The sequence below is a fragment of the Rana temporaria genome, chromosome 3, assembly GCF_905171775.1.
Source record: "Rana temporaria chromosome 3, aRanTem1.1, whole genome shotgun sequence".
Classification (NCBI taxonomy): domain Eukaryota; kingdom Metazoa; phylum Chordata; class Amphibia; order Anura; family Ranidae; genus Rana; species Rana temporaria.
In genome coordinates, this window is record NC_053491.1 from 90,754,853 (window position 1) to 90,770,732 (window position 15,880).

General features: G+C 42.7%; 1 protein-coding gene across 2 annotated transcripts in view; it reads left to right on the forward strand.

Annotated features, from left to right (window-relative positions):
• Positions 1 to 15,880, forward strand: part of CSK (C-terminal Src kinase) — a 167,747-nt gene that overhangs the window by 121,020 nt on the left and 30,847 nt on the right. For both annotated transcript variants that reach the window (XM_040342957.1, XM_040342958.1), the window contains one exon: positions 4,085 to 4,304. In XM_040342957.1, coding sequence (XP_040198891.1) covers positions 4,085 to 4,304 — 220 coding nt within the window. The remainder of the gene's footprint in view (positions 1 to 4,084; positions 4,305 to 15,880) is intronic.

A 15,880-nucleotide genomic window follows, 5' to 3' on the forward strand; every position in this document is an offset into this window, starting at 1 on the left:
TTTTGAATTTGGCGCCGTTCTCCGCTCCCGTGCGTCGTAATGTCGCAGGGAACGGAGATCGGCGGCACACAGGCACTGTGAATCGAGCGAGGAGGACCCGCCGAGCGAGGAGGACCCGCCGAGCGAGGAGGACCCGCCGAGCGAGGAGGACCCGCCGAGCGAGGAGGACCCGCTCGATCACACAGCGGGGTGTCATCGCTGGATCCAGGGACCAGGTGAGTAACTTGCCTGTGAATCCAGCGAGAAGGTAAGCTGCGCCGCTGCACACTCTGCGCGTCCACCCCGAGGGCTCCTGCGTTAATCGCGCGATAAAAATATTGACGGCGTTAACATGGGTTTGCGTTAACGCCGTTAATATCGCGTTTAACGCACAGCCCTAATATATATATATATATATATATATATATATATATATATATATATATATATATATATATATATATATAATTAGGGCTGTTACTGATCAAAAAATTTCTGTTCGATTAATCGTTTTTTTTTTTTAATCGACTAATTCCGATTAATTATAACGCACATACAGATCCAACTAGTTTTAGCTGATCTCCTTGCAGGCTGATTCCCAGTGCAGGTTCCAACCACTGAAAAATGGATAGCAGGATACAAATACCACACAAAGGCATCGCTCGATGGGAATAGCATTAAAACTTTTATAGTCTTCAAGTAGGTAACCAAATAAATATTGCACTGGAGATGAAATCGATGTAGCTACATAAACTGTAAAAATGGTGCGAGTAATACCAAACGGTACCAAAAGCAGTCATAAAAACATGTAGCTAAGTATGATACTGGTATAAAAATGTGTACAACGATACCACTGCTGAATCCAGATGAGGAGAGGTTAACATCAGTCCGTCGGCATGTAGATGTCCCATTAAGGCAGTGTTTCTCAATTCCAGTCCTCAGGCCCCCCCAACAGGTCAGGTTTTCAGGATTTCCATTATTTTGCACAGGTGATTAGATCAGTTTCACTGCCTTAGTAATCACCACAGCCTTTTCATCTGAGGGAAATCCTGAAAACCTGACCTGTTGGGGGGGCCTGAGGACTGGAATTGAGAAACACTGCATTAAGGGAACTATCAACTCCCAGTGGATGGTTGTAGAATCCCAGGTTGATAGAGGGAAGTGTAACAGCCCTTGCGTGTGGCAGATAGTAAGGTCCCGTCGGGAAAGCAGATATGAAGGCACAGCAAAGGAGCCCTTCAGATGGACACGGCAAACCCCGCCGGTGTCTGTGACGTTACCGGATCTCCGACGGATTTTCCTGAAGGCCCAGAAGCCGGTGGAGAGGTGAGTACCAATCAAAAGAATTTTAATCGATCAAAAAAATTAAAGATTAATCGATTAATTAAAAGTTTATTTGCACAGCCCTAATATATATATATATATATATATATATATATATATATATATATAATAATTTATTATTTATTTTTTTCACACACCCTACCTACTTCAAAGAGCCATTGTTAATTTGTGCCTTCAGGTCAAAGTGAAAGTTCTCTTGATGGCAAGGTATATTTACCCGTCCACACACCCTCAAAACCTCCTCATTACAGGAGTGTTGAAGCTTACCCAGGCGAATGACATCACTGCCCCTCTTCCAACATTGCAATATAAAATCATTGTTGTGGCAATTGACGGTTTAGGCTTGATCCATGTCACATGAGGAAGGAGTATACCTTGGCGGCTCTCAGGAGTCGGGATAGACTTTGATCAAGATATATTGCTTTGACTGCAGTAGATAAAGTTTAGGTCAGAACCTGGATGTGTTGTTTGACTGGGATGTCAGGAATATAAAATTCTCTGAACAGATTTTTCAAACTTTTGGCAGATAAGACAATTCACACTTGTGTATTTCAACTATTCTGGGAAAAATGAGAATCCACTGTTTTTGCTTGGAATAAAGGTCACGATTCTAGCGGCGTAACATCATCTTTCACATTACACAAAATGGGCTAACTTTACTGTTTTTTAAATTCATTAAAGTGTATTTTTCCCCCCAAAAAATTGCATTTGAAAGACCGCTGCGCAAATACAGTGTGACATAAAATATTGCAACCACCACCATTTTATTCTATAGGGTCTCTGCAAAAAAAATATATGTTTGGGGTTTCCAAGTAATTTTCTAGCAAAAAAATCATTTTAACTTGAAACCAACCAGTGTCAGAAAAGGGTTTAGTCTTTGTGGTTAAACGTCCCTCATTTGCAGACCGAAGTTCATTCCTTTGATCTAAAGAACAAAACGTTACAATGTTTATAGTTAGCTCAGCGGCTGAGGAATGTTGTGAAACCTGGCAGACTGCCTGTTTGTTTTTTTGGACAACTGTTATACGTCACTACTTTGAAGAGGAATACCGTTGTAATGGTAGCAGCTAGCTGCCATAACCCCAGTACCCTCTTCAAGAGCTGGCGGTCCTCTTTCAGATAAAAGTGGTCTCTGCCGCGGATAAGCCGCAAGATCACGATCATCTGTGGTGGGAGAGGGGCCCCCCTCCCGTCACTCTCCTGTGCCCTCCATCGCTTATCGGAGCCATCGGCAGTGGCGGAGGCGATCGGATCCTCTCACATCAGTGGCCAGCATTTTAGTCTAAATATGAGATCTGAGGTCTTTTTGACCCCAGATCTCATATTTAAGAGGACCTGTCATGCTTTTTTCTATTGCTGGGGATGTTTAAATTTCTTGTGATAGGAATAAAAGTGACCCAAATTTTTTTTTTTTTTTTTTTTAATCACTTAAAGACCTGCACATGACTATATACGTCCTCTTTTTGATAAGGGATATCTCGGTAACGGCAGCAGCTGCTGCCACAACCGAGATATCCATCTCTTCAGGCGCCGGTCCTTTAAACGATAATGGTGGTCTGCGCGGCGGATTCGCCGCAAGATCACCGTTATCGGGCGGTGGGAGAAGGCCCCCCCCCTCCCGCGCCCCCCGCTGCTTACCGAAGCCGTTGGCAGCGGCGGGAGCGATCGGGTCCTGTTTCCTGCTTTGCTGGGATACAAGTGAGGGCAAGATGGCCTCCACCCGTCTCCATAGCATATTAAAAGTAAATTTTCCTGTTTCAAATGACTATTTTTATTTATTTATTTTATTGCATTTTATTCTAAATATGAGATCTGAGGTCTTTTTGACCCCAGATCTCATATTTAAGAGGACCCGTCATGCTTTTTTCTATTACAAGGGATATTTACATCCCTTGTAATAGAAGGGAGCTTGCACGCAGAAGCGAACGCATACGTGAGTAGCGCCAGCATATGAAAACGGTGTTAAAACTGCACAAGTGATGTATCACCGTGATCATTAGAGCGAGAGCAATTCTAGCCCTAGAGCTACTCTGTAACTCAAAAGATGCAATCTATAGAATTTTTTAAACATCGCCTATGGAGATTTTTAAGGATAAAAGTTTGACGCTATTCCACGAGTGGGCGCAATTTTGAAGCGTGACATGTTGGGTATCATTTTACTCGGCGTAACATTATCTATCACAATATAAAAAAGAATTGGGCTATCTTTACTGTTTTATTTTTTAATTAAAAAAAAGTGATTTTTTTCCCAAAAAAGTGCGCTTGTAAGACCGCTGCGCAAATATGGTGTGACAAAGTATTGCAATGACCGTCATTTTCTTCTCTAGGGTGTTAGAACCCCCAAACATTATATATCTTTTTTAAGTAATTTTCTAGCAAAAAAAAATGTTTTAATCTTGTAAACACCAAGTCTGAAAAACGGGCAAGGTCCTTAAGTATATAATATATAATATAATCTAAGGTCCTTAAGTGGTTAAAGTGTTAAAATAAAAAAAATACGTAAAATAAGAAAAAAATATTTAAACGCCCTGACCCGACGAGCTTGCGTGCAGAAGCGAACGCTTACACGAGCAGCGCCCACATATAAAAACTGTGTTCATACCACACGTGTGAGGTATCGCTGCGATTGTTAGAGCGAGAGCAATAATTCTAGACCTCGCAATCTCTATTCTTGACGATTAATCGTGCAGCTCTAATTTCAACTGAATATAGCCATTTGACTACACATCTGCTTAAAAGCATCTCACTTTTTTTTTTCTAGATGGTTTCATGGCAAGATAACCAGAGAACAAGCTGAACGGCTCCTCTATCCACCAGAAACGGGGCTTTTTCTTGTGCGTGAGAGCACAAACTATCCAGGGGACTACACACTATGTGTGAGCTGTGAAGGGAAAGTGGAGCATTATCGCATTATCTATAAGAATGGAAAGCTTACCATTGATGAAGAAGCATACTTTGATAACCTAATGCAACTGGTGGAGGTAGGAAGCTCTAAACATATATTTTAATGCGCACAGTTTAATTTCATATTGTGTTTTTTTGGTGCTTTGCACAGAATGCTTAGAATAAAAGACTGTTGTCCAACCCTGTGTCACTAGAACCTGAAGTCCATCTTCAACTTTCCATCTTATAGTTATTACATACCACCACTCTCACTATAAACATGAATTTGTATCCTTGTGACCCCTTATTTGTTAATTACAGCTACTTTTAAGGGACTGAGCCACACTGTGTGCATCAATAGACATATACAGTGCTGCTCAGGATTGATGACTGCTAGGAGGTATTTTGCATTGCCAGCACCCATCTGCTTCTGAGTGGACATCAATTACCCTAGTGAGCTCACCTGGAGCGGCAGCTCTCTTACCTGACTGCTAGGAGGTACCTGGAAGGCAAGAGGAGCCAGGAGCGATGGCAGGGTACCCCAGAAGAGGAGGATCTGGGCTGCTGTGTGCAAAACCATTGTACAGAGCAGGGACATATGACATGTTTACTATTTGAAAAAAAAAAAGATCCTTTAACTTTAGAAGGGGGGGGGGATTACTAGAGATGCCTGCACATACCTGCAGCAGCTTCAAAAAGCCTGCAGACATGGCTGAATGCCAGGTTGTTTTGCAGTTTCAGCACTTCCTTAGAGTCTTGAAGCTTGTTCAAACTTCTTTCATAGTGCAAGCTTTTTGGAGTTTGGTGCCCTACTATTATACCCACAGCATTTTTCCCCCTAGAGATGGAATCTTTTTAACTTAAAGGAAATATTGCAGTTAGACAGTCTAGCTTGGAACATGTGCTGCTCTTCTTTTTTTTTTTTTTAAAGCTGAATGTCAGGCAAAGAAGATAAACACAGTTAAATGTATTTAAAATATTGCTAGTGTAAGTAGCTCAATTTGACTTGATATCAGTTTTTTTTTTAATCGCACATACAGCAGGGCTCAGACTAGGAGTGATGGGCAGCGCTAGGAGCTGGTCTGGTTAGTTGCAGTGCACACATAATGACCGGGAACATGCTGTGACAGGAGGAGATAGTAGAGGGTTTAACTCCTCAGTTTTCTGCTGTTTCTTCACCGTCTAATCAGCAGGTCAGAGGTAGGAAGGTGACTTGGTAATATTTTTTAACCTCCGCAGAGTGGGTCACTAGCCCGTTTCTATCTGACAGTGCTATGTAAGTTTCTGGACTTGAGGGGTGGATCATCATGTACATTAAAAACATCAATACCGGCACTTTTACCCTCTTTCTGCCCAGGCCAATTTTCAGCGCTCACACTTTGCAATACAATTGTGTGGACATGCAACACTGTACCCATATACAATTCTTATTATACAATTAGAGCTTTCTTTTGGTGGTATTTTTATTTTATTTAAATTTTTTTAGTCCACTTTTGGTTATAGCGTCTACGAAATAGGGGTTCGTTTTTATGCCATTTTTATTATATATATATTTTTTACTAGTTATGTCGGCATTCTGCGATTTTTATCATGACTGCGACATTATGGCAGACACTTTTGATGCTGTTTTGGGACCATTGTCATTTATACAGCGATCAGTGCTATAAAAATGCACTGATTACTGTGTAAATGACACTGGCAGTGAAGGGGTTAAGTGTGTCCTAGGGAGTGATTCTAACTGTGTGGGGGCGGGGCTTACTGTGACACGACACTGATCGCTGCTCCCGATGAGAGGGAACAGACTATCAGTTTTGTGTCACTAGGCAGTTGCCGTTCCATCACACGATTGCGGGACACCAGTGGAAAAAGGGTCCGCAGGTCCAGCGGGAACAATCACGGAGACCGCAGTGGGCGCGTGCGCTGCCAGGCGCCAGATTCGGAGCAACGTATATATACGTCGGTTTGCCTGCCTGTGCCATTCTGCCGATGTATAAGTGCGTGAGGCGGTCGGCAAGCAGTTAATCACCACTGTTGTGTTTTTTTTTTTTTTTATATATATTTTGCTAAATAAATAAAAGACCGAAAATTTGAAAATGTGTTCATTACAAAGTTTTGCAAATAGTCTTTCTTCATAAACTTGGGTCAAAATGTATTCTGCAAAATTTTTGGGTGAAAATAATCCAAATCGGTGTATATAATTTTCCTTTTTTTATTTTTTTTATTATTATACATACTGTCATCTGTGCAGTACAGTGTTATTCAATGGGTGTGGCGGTGATCAGGGACACTGACTGATGAAAGAATGTAAAAAAAATATATGTATTTTTTTATTACTTTTTTTTGCGTGTTTTTGTGGGCTGGTACGCTGATCAGTCAGTCCGCCCCAGGTGCGATACGGGAGGATGTCAATGACATAAACCCGGATTGACAAACTGGTTGACCCCTTTACAGCTGCCCACCGCACATATACTGGGGCAGGGCAGCTGCTCTGCGCCGGATCACATTTTGGGTACGCTGGGGAAGGGGGCTTGCTCCCGCCATCCTGGCTGTGCAACGATTGGCTACAGCACAAACCAATCAGCGGGCGCTTATTGGTTTATGTATGTAACAAATACAGGGCTCTCTTCTGACATGTGCTGTTTTTTCTCCATGCAAAGAAGGAAGTAAAAACAGCACACAGTAACTTGTTGGGCAAACATTTAACCCCTTGATTACCCTAGATTTTGACCTCTTCCGTGCCAGTGTCATTAGTACAGTGACTGTGCATATTTTTTTATTTTTTTTAATCACTATTAGTGTCACTGGTTGCCAAAAAAGTGTCAGGTAGAGATTGTCCGCCGAAATATCAGTCCCGCTATAAGTCGCTGGTTGCCACCATTGGTAATAAAAAAAATATATTTTTTAAATCCCATAGTTTGTAGACGCTATAACTTTTGCGCAAACCAATCGATATACACTTATTGTTTTTGTTGGATTTTTTTATTTTTATCTAGTTGGTCTTTTTTTTGTTTTATAGCCGAAAAATTCAAATCAGCAGAGGTGACCAAATACCACCAAAAGAAAGCTCTTTGTGGTGGGAAAAAGGAAATGCATTTATTTAGTACTTGCCTGGTCACGAAAGGGGTAAATCTTCCGGAGGTGAAGTGGTTAAAGGCCTTTTCCACCTTTTGCAATAGTGTAGGGCCGAAACAACTAATCGATTATGAAATTAATCGATTACAATTTTCATAATCGATTTAATCGGCCAGTAACCTAATGGGGTTAAAAAAAAATAAAAGTAGCCCTTTATAGTACAAAAAAGCAAATCTCTACTGTAAATATTACTTTCACTGTCCCACAGTAAAAAAATTAACCCCTTACAGTAGCGATTATTTGCTCTTTTTGTACTTATTTTTGTTTAGCCCCCATTATGTTACTAAACATCTCAGGCCTGGGGGTCACACCTGTTTTTTGGTGCTTTTTGCAGAAACACACTACAGTTCATTTACATGTTTTCCTATGGGACATGTTCACATCCATGATTTTTTTTTCAGCTGCTGCGTATTTGTAATGGGCAAGGACTTTTTAACGCAAAACGGTGCTATTTTTTTTTTTTTTTTCAATATACTTCAATGGAGAAGCTGCAGAAAAGCATGTAATGTGTTTTTGCGGTAATTTGTGTTTTGTAATCTGCCCAACAACAAATTGGCCCCAATTATTCGATTAATCGAAACAATAATCGGCCAACTCATCGATTATGAAAATAATCGTTATTTGCAGCCCTTACAATAGTGTAATAATGCCACCCATGTTAATAAAATAAAGAACATTTATTAAAAAGTTTGCATTGAAAGCTGCATAGCATTGCACCCATGTGTCACGTGTCACTGGTGCAATGCATTGACTCCCCATGGTTCAGGTAAGTATGGGGTAGTTTTAGGGTATGGCGGTTGGGGAATGTGACCATATTTTATTTTACAACCTAAATATTAAAATAGCCTGAAACAAGAGGTAGACTAGGTTCATGCTCGTGCAGGGCAGGAATGCTCGCACATCTGTGCATGTTCCTGACCAAAAGGCAAAATCCGCTGCTCTTTAGCATACGTGCAAGTGTTCCATTATTTCTTGGTAGCACCCCCACACATCGGCAAATGCAGTGCATTTTCCTGTGGCTGCTCTACCCACAATGTCCGCTTGCCACCTGATGTAAGTGGGCACTGTGATGGAGACACCTGATGTAAAGGGGAACCCTGATGGGGACACCTGATGTAAGGGAGAACTCTGACAGGAATACCTGATGCAAGGTGGCACTGTGATGGGCAAACCTCATGTAAAGGAGCACACCTGGTGTGATCGGGGCACCTGATTTAAAGGAGCACTCCGATGATGACACCGAATGTAAGGGGGCACCCTGGTGGGGACAAATGATGCAAGGGGGGCACCCTGGTGGGGACAAATGATGCAAGGGGGGGCACCCTGGTGGGGACAAATGATGCAAGGGGGGGCACCCTGGTGGGGACAAATGATGCAAGGGGGGGCACCCTGGTGGGGACAAATGATGCAAGGGGGGCACCTTGGTGGTTACGAATGATGCAAGGGGGGCACCTTGGTGGGTACAAATGATGCAAGGGGGGCACCTTGGTGGGGACAAATGATGCAAGGGGGGCGCCTTGGTGGGGACAAATGATGCAAGGGGGGCACCCTGGTGGGGACAAATGATGCAAGGGGGGCACCCTGGTGGGGACAAATGATGCAAGGGGGGCACCCTGGTGGGGACAAATGATGCAAGGGGGGCACCCTGGTGGGGACAAATGATGCAAGGGGGGCACCCTGGTGGGGGACAAATGATGCTAAGGGGGGCACCCTGGTGGGGGACAAATGATGCTAAGGGGGGCACCCTGGTGGGGGACAAATGATGCGAGGGGGGCACCCTGGTGGGGGACAAATGATGCGAAGGGGGCACCCTGGTGGGGGACAAATGATGCGAAGGGGGCACCCTGGTGGGGGACAAATGATGCGAAGGGGGCACCCTGGTGGGGGACAAATGATGCGAAGGGGGCACCCTGGTGGGGGACAAATGATGCGAAGGGGGCACCCTGGTGGGGGACACCTGATGCGAAGGGGGCACCCTGGTGGGGGACACCTGATGTAAGGGGGCACCCTGGTGAGGGACACCTGATGTAACCGTGACATTTGCATTGGTATTGGCAGAGTGTGTGGAGGAAACGGTAAGAAAAGCACCAGAGAGAGTGCGTCTTGCGCCAAAAAAAGAATCCCGACCTTGGCCAGAATTTTTTTTAGTGACCGGACCTCCTTGACTTTTAATTCACTACCCCTGTTATAGAGGGATATGCTTTGTTTATATTTAAAGGAGTTGTTCAGAATTATTTTTTTTCACCTTAATGCAATCTATGCATTAAGGTGAAAAAACATCTGATGACGCCCCCCGAGCCCCCGTTTTAGTTGCCTGACCCCTCGAAAGTCCCGTGCGCGGTCCCGAGGTCCTCTTCGCCACTCAGCCTGGCCGCTGATTGCCTAGAGCGGATGGATTGAGAGCAGCAGCTGGCGCTGCTATCAATCACATCCAGTGACGCGGAGGGGCGGGGCCGAGTGATATAGTGAGCGTGCCCGCAATGATACAGTGAGCGTGCCCGCAATGAGCGTGCCCGCAATTACCACCATGCAAACTCTCTCGCATGACTGTGGTCAGTATTTGCAGGGAGGACCAGAGACGCAGAGGGACCCCAGAAGAGGACGATCGGGGCCACTCTGTGCAAAACGAACTGCACAGTGGAGGCAAGTATGACATATGAAAAAAATAAATTCCTTCCCCTTAGCTCCAGCCCTTCTCTTGGGTGTGAAACTAATATATGGAATGGTTTTGAACAATTTTCTTCCCCCCCCCCCCCTTTTTTTTTTTATATATTTATTTTATTATCCTCTCAGATTGCATGCCAATTGGCTATTTAAAATGTGATTTACTTCTACAATTTTGGCTGTTCTTCTTATGCAATAAGATGTGCATTGTCCATTAGGGCTATTAATATTTCAGACAATATTTGTTATTGCTGTAACCTTATTTTGAAGCTTAATAAAAATTATTGAAAGAGAAAATAAATTCCTTTACTAACCCTTTAGTGTCTGAGGTTTACAACAGCTTGAAGACATGCGAAGTGTTATAGGGACATCATTCCATCTTTAGATCTATTGTCTGACAGATGAGCCTATGCAATTGGTATTTTCTTAACCACTCTGTATTGTTTTGTATTTTCTATAATGAAATGCTTCTGCAGAAGTGCATTGCATACTATAATTTGCAAGCTGTTTTGCAAACCCAAGCGTCATTGTACATAACCATATGGTGCGAACATCTTCCTGAGCACGAGTAATCCCCTCACCCAGCTTCCTGTGCCAGGAACTGAGATAGGCTGAAGTGACAGCAAGCAGCCACATTCTGTGTGTTCTGTGCACTGCTACGGTAACAAAATGAGAATTCTCCAGCTTTATTTAGAGAGAAACATCACAGACATCCTTTTATTATATTTTTTAAGTTGCACATATTACAGGTGGGAATGTTTTACCACACCTGTGTTTGTCTGCTTTTGTGAAATATATTTGTAACTTTCAACCAAAGCTTCAACATTAAAGCATTCTTCACATAGGTGATGGTTAATACAATTATTCTCTGTTCAGATTTTTCTATTAAAAATCTAGAAACTTTACATAGTTACATAGTAGGCGAGGTTGAAAAAAGACCATCCTGTTTGTGTGATTATATGTCAGAATTACCTTGTATATCCCTGTATGTTGTGGTCGTTCAGGTGCTTATCTAATAGTTTCTTGAAACCATCGATGCCCCCGGCTGAGACCACCGCCTGTGGAAGGGAATTCCACATCCTTGCCGCTCTTACAGTAAAGCACTCTCTACGTAGTTTAAGGTTAAACCTTTTTTCTTCTGATTGTTAAACTCTTTTCACTAAAAAGTTTATCCCTATTGTGGGGTCACCAGTGCGGTATTTGTAAATTGAAATTGTATCCCCTCTCAAGCGTCTCTACTCTAGAGAGAATAAGTTCAGTAAGTTCAGTGATTGCAACCTTTCCTCATACTACTAATATCCCCCAGACCCTTTATTAGCTTTGTTGCCCTTCTTTGTACTCTCTCCATTTCCAGTACATCCTTGCTGAGGACTGGTGCCCTGAACTAGACCGCATACTCTAGGTGCAGCCGGACCAGAGTCTTGTAAAGCGGAAGAATTATCATTTTATCTTTGGAGTTGATCTCTTTTTTTTTTTTTTAATGCATGCCAATATTCTGTTTGCTTTGTTAGCAGCAGCTTGCCATTGCTAAGCCTATCATCTAATAGGACCCCCCAGGTCATTTTCCATCCTAGATTCCCCCACAGGCCCCCCCCCCCCCCCCCGTGTATAGATTGCATTAGTTTTGCCAACGGACCTTATTTGGTACAGTAAATGTTTATGGGGAACTGTGTCAAATGCTTTTGCAAAATCCAGATACACCACATCTACGGGCCTTCCTTTATCTAGTTGGCAACTCGCCTCCTCATAGAAGGTTAATAGATTGGTTTGGCAAGAACGATTCTTCATGAATCCATGCTGATTACTGCTAAAGATTACGTTCTCATTGCTAAAATCTTGTATATAGCCCCTTATCCTTTCCAAGAGCTTACATACTATTGATGTTAGGCTAACTGGTCTGTAATTCCCAGGGATGTATTTTTAAATATTCGTGCTAAATTGGCTTTTCTCCAATCAGCTGGTACCATTCCAGTTAGTAGACTGTCAGTAAAAATTAGGAACAATGGTCTGGCAATTACTTTACTGAGTTCCCGAAGTACCTTCGGGTGCAAGCCATCTGGTCCCGGTGATTTATTAATGTTAAGTTTCCCAAGTCTAATTTTAATTTTGACCTCTGTTAACCATGGAGGTGCTCCCTGTGATGTGTCATGAGGATAGACACTGCAGATTTGGTTACTTAAGCCCCCCAATTCCCTCATGAAGACTGAGGAGAAGAATTAATTTAATACCTTCGCCATCTCCCCATCCTTTGTAACCAGATGTCCTTCTTCATTCTTCATGGGGCCAATATGGTCTGTCCTCCCTTTTTTACTGTTTTACTTAAGCCCCGGACCAATATGCAGCCTAAAGACCCAAGGTGTTTTTACAGTTCGGGACTGCGTCGCTTTAACAGACAATTGCGCGGTCGTGCGACGTGGCTCCCAAACAAAGTTGGCGTCCTTTTTTCCCCACAAATAGAGCTTTCTTTTGGTGGTATTTGATCACCTCTGTGGTTTTTAGTTTTTGCGCTATAAACAAAAATAGAGCGCCAATTTTGAAAAAAAATGCAATATTTTTTACTTTTTGCTATAATAAATATCCCCCAAAAACATATATAAAAACATTTTTTTCCCTCAGTTTAGGCCGATACGTATTCTTCGACCTATTTTTAGTAAAAAAAAACGCAATAAGCGTTTATCGATTGGTTTGCGCAAAATTTATAGTGTTTACAAAATAGGGGATAGTTTTATTGCATTTTTATTAATTTTTTTTTTTTTACTACTAATGGCGGCGATCAGCAATTTTTTTTCGTGACTGCGACATTATGGCGGACACTTCGGACAATTTTGACACATTTTTGGGACCATTGTCATTTTCACAGCAAAAAATGCATTTAAATTGCATTCTTTATTGTGAAAATGACAGTTGCAGTTTGGGAGTTAACCACAGGTGGCGCTGTAGGAGTTAGGGTGCACCTAGTGTGTGTTTACAACTGTAGGGGGGTGTGGCTGTAGGACTGACGTCATCGATTGCGTCTCCCCTATAAAGGGGATGACACAATCGATGCGCCGCCATAGTGAAGCACGGGGAAGCTGTGTTTACATACGGCTCTCCACGTTCTTCAGCTCCGGGGAGCGATCGCGACGGAGCGGCTATAAACAAATAGCCGCGCCGTGGTCCCGGATCGCTCCTCCAAGCGAACCGGACCGCCGCATGTAGCGCGGGGGGGTCCCGATCGGACCCCCCACCCGCTAATAGGCAAGGACGTACATTAACGCCCATGTGCCTGTACGTGCCATATTGTGGACGTACATTTACATGCGGAGGTCGGGAAGTGGTTAAAGAATTTCTTCGGATTTTTTTGCTCTCCTCTGCTATGTGTCTTTCATGTTCTATCCTAGCCTTTTCTAATTGCACCCTTACATTTCTTGTTGCATTCTTTATAAAGTCTGAATGCTGGTGATGATCCCTCAACCTTGTATTTTTTTAAGGCCTTCTCTTTTATATGCATTTTTACATTGGAGTTGAGCCATCCAGGACTTTTGCTCGCTCTTTTAAATGTATTACCCAATGGGATGTATTGGCTAATGCCCTCATTTAATTTGCTCTTAACGCAAACCCATCTCTCCTCCGTGTTTTTTTGTTCCTAAGATTTTATCCCAATTTATGCCTTCTAGCAAAGTTCGAAATTTAGGGAAGTTGGCTCTTTTGAAATTCAGTGTCTTTGTATTCCCCTTATGTTTCCTATTTGTGTGATTTTTACTGAAGCCACACAACTATGACCCAGACAATGTTGACCTTTGCCCCTGTGCTCTCCAATACTTATGAGAAGTCAGTGGATGACTTGGGGTCATTAAAGTGGATGTAAACCCCAAAAATGTTTTTTTAATTAAGGCTTGCACCTTGTTCAGTATAGGATTTCATGTCATCTGTGCCCAGTTTTGCCTCGAAGAGTTAATCCAGCTCTGAGCAACCCTCTTATCTTTTTTTTCAGTGAGACAAAGACTGACCCACAGAGAAATGGGAGTCGGTTCTTCCCCCTTGTTGTGAGTGACAGGTGATTTACATATCTCATGCAGGTGCCTGAGAGAGGCACGCTGTGTACTTCAGATCCCCTCCTCCTTTCTTCTACAGCTCTCACAGGATTGGCTGCTCCACATCTCTGCATGATTGGGCACGCTGAAGTCATATGGTGACTTTTTCTAGGTTTTGACTGGATATTAGTGATCATAGCAGAAGTTCAGTGTAAGAAATACACAGGAGAAAATTCATGTTGACAAGGGAAGTGTAGAGGTGGGCGGGGAGTCTACTGACATCACGACTCTACCCACGAGCTCCGGACAACAGACCCACCCACAGAATCTGCAGTTTTTCAGGTCTCATAACAGAGGAGAGACATTTGACAAGTAAGGATACATGCAGGAGGCATGCATATCCTTATAGATAACCACTATGGTAGTAGTTTAGAAAGGAGGAGAGGGTGGGTTTACAGCCCCAGCCTGAGATTGTGTAGACCAGCTGGTGTCCTCTATGGAGCATGCTCAATTTCAGTTCCCTTCTAAACTATTCAGTTTTTTTTCTTATCTGTGCACCCTACGGGAGTATAGTGTCACTCATGTGGGTGTATAGAGTGGTAAATTACACTTCTCCTCCATGTCCTCCTATTGCAAAACACTATGGGGGCCAGCTATAGCATGCTGATTGATTACATTCACTAAGAAACTCAAACCCTTCGTTTTCAAATAAATCTGTATTAAAAATATCGCATGTAATTGCCAATACCTTTGGATGCAGATGCCGTCTAAACACAATGAAAGTTAATATCGCATTTGACCCCGCCTATACCATATTCACAAAGAGTTACACATTCGATGTTCAATAAAGGTTTATTGGGAACTGTAAAACCGTTCTTTGATATTGCTCTATTGAAACACCTCTTTTTTTAGTCATGGGGCTGGCCAGACCCAGGCTCATACTATATAAAGAGCATACATCAGCAGATTTATAGAAGCCCCTCCCAAGGATCTTTCCATACAGATTCCAAAGAATAGGGAAAGGTCATGTGACCTCACAACAGAGCTGCAGAAGTTGCTAAGATGATTTAAAATGAAAACAAAACACAGTGGCATGATATGTATGATTTATGTGAAAGATTTATGGCAATTAACACTTCTCTGTTTAGTATCAATTTAAGCCCAGTGCACACGGGCCGAAAAGCCGCTGATTCGGCAGCAACCGGACAACTTTCGATCCGTGTGTACACCTGTCTGTTCAACAGGAGCCGCTCTAATGATTGGCTTCAGTCTGAACGGGCATGCTGAAAAACTAGCATTCGATCAGCGCTTGCAGCCAATGCCTACGAGTGCTGATCATTGTATTCTGGGGAGAGCCACCCTGTCAGAATACAGTGTCTCAGTGGGAAAGATCCCTGCATCAGCATCGTATTTGATGCAGGGGTCTATCAGGTTTTTTTTTTTTTTTTTTTACCCCTCTATCTGAACAAAAAAAAATGGTATGTGTGTACCCAGCTTTATGCCAGCACACCCCATTTGTGACGAAATCTTTGCTTTTAAAGTAGAACTATAGGCAAAACATTTTTTACTTAATTTTGGATACAGTAAGGGAGGGTTATAACCCCTGTCAGTTTATTTTTTGTCATCTGTGTTACATTGGGGAGACTTCCCTTCACTTCCTGTCCCATAGCCAAAACAGGAAGTGAAAGGAAATCCCTGCAAATTAAGGAAATCTCTTGGGAACTCCTAGGCAGCCATAACTGGTGCCTGCATTGGAAGATTTACCCTCTATTACTTTTCTGGGGACAACCTAAAATTTGGGATTCTATTTTACTTTCATTGATCATGGTAAACAGGAGAAATCGAGACCTTAACAGGGACACAGA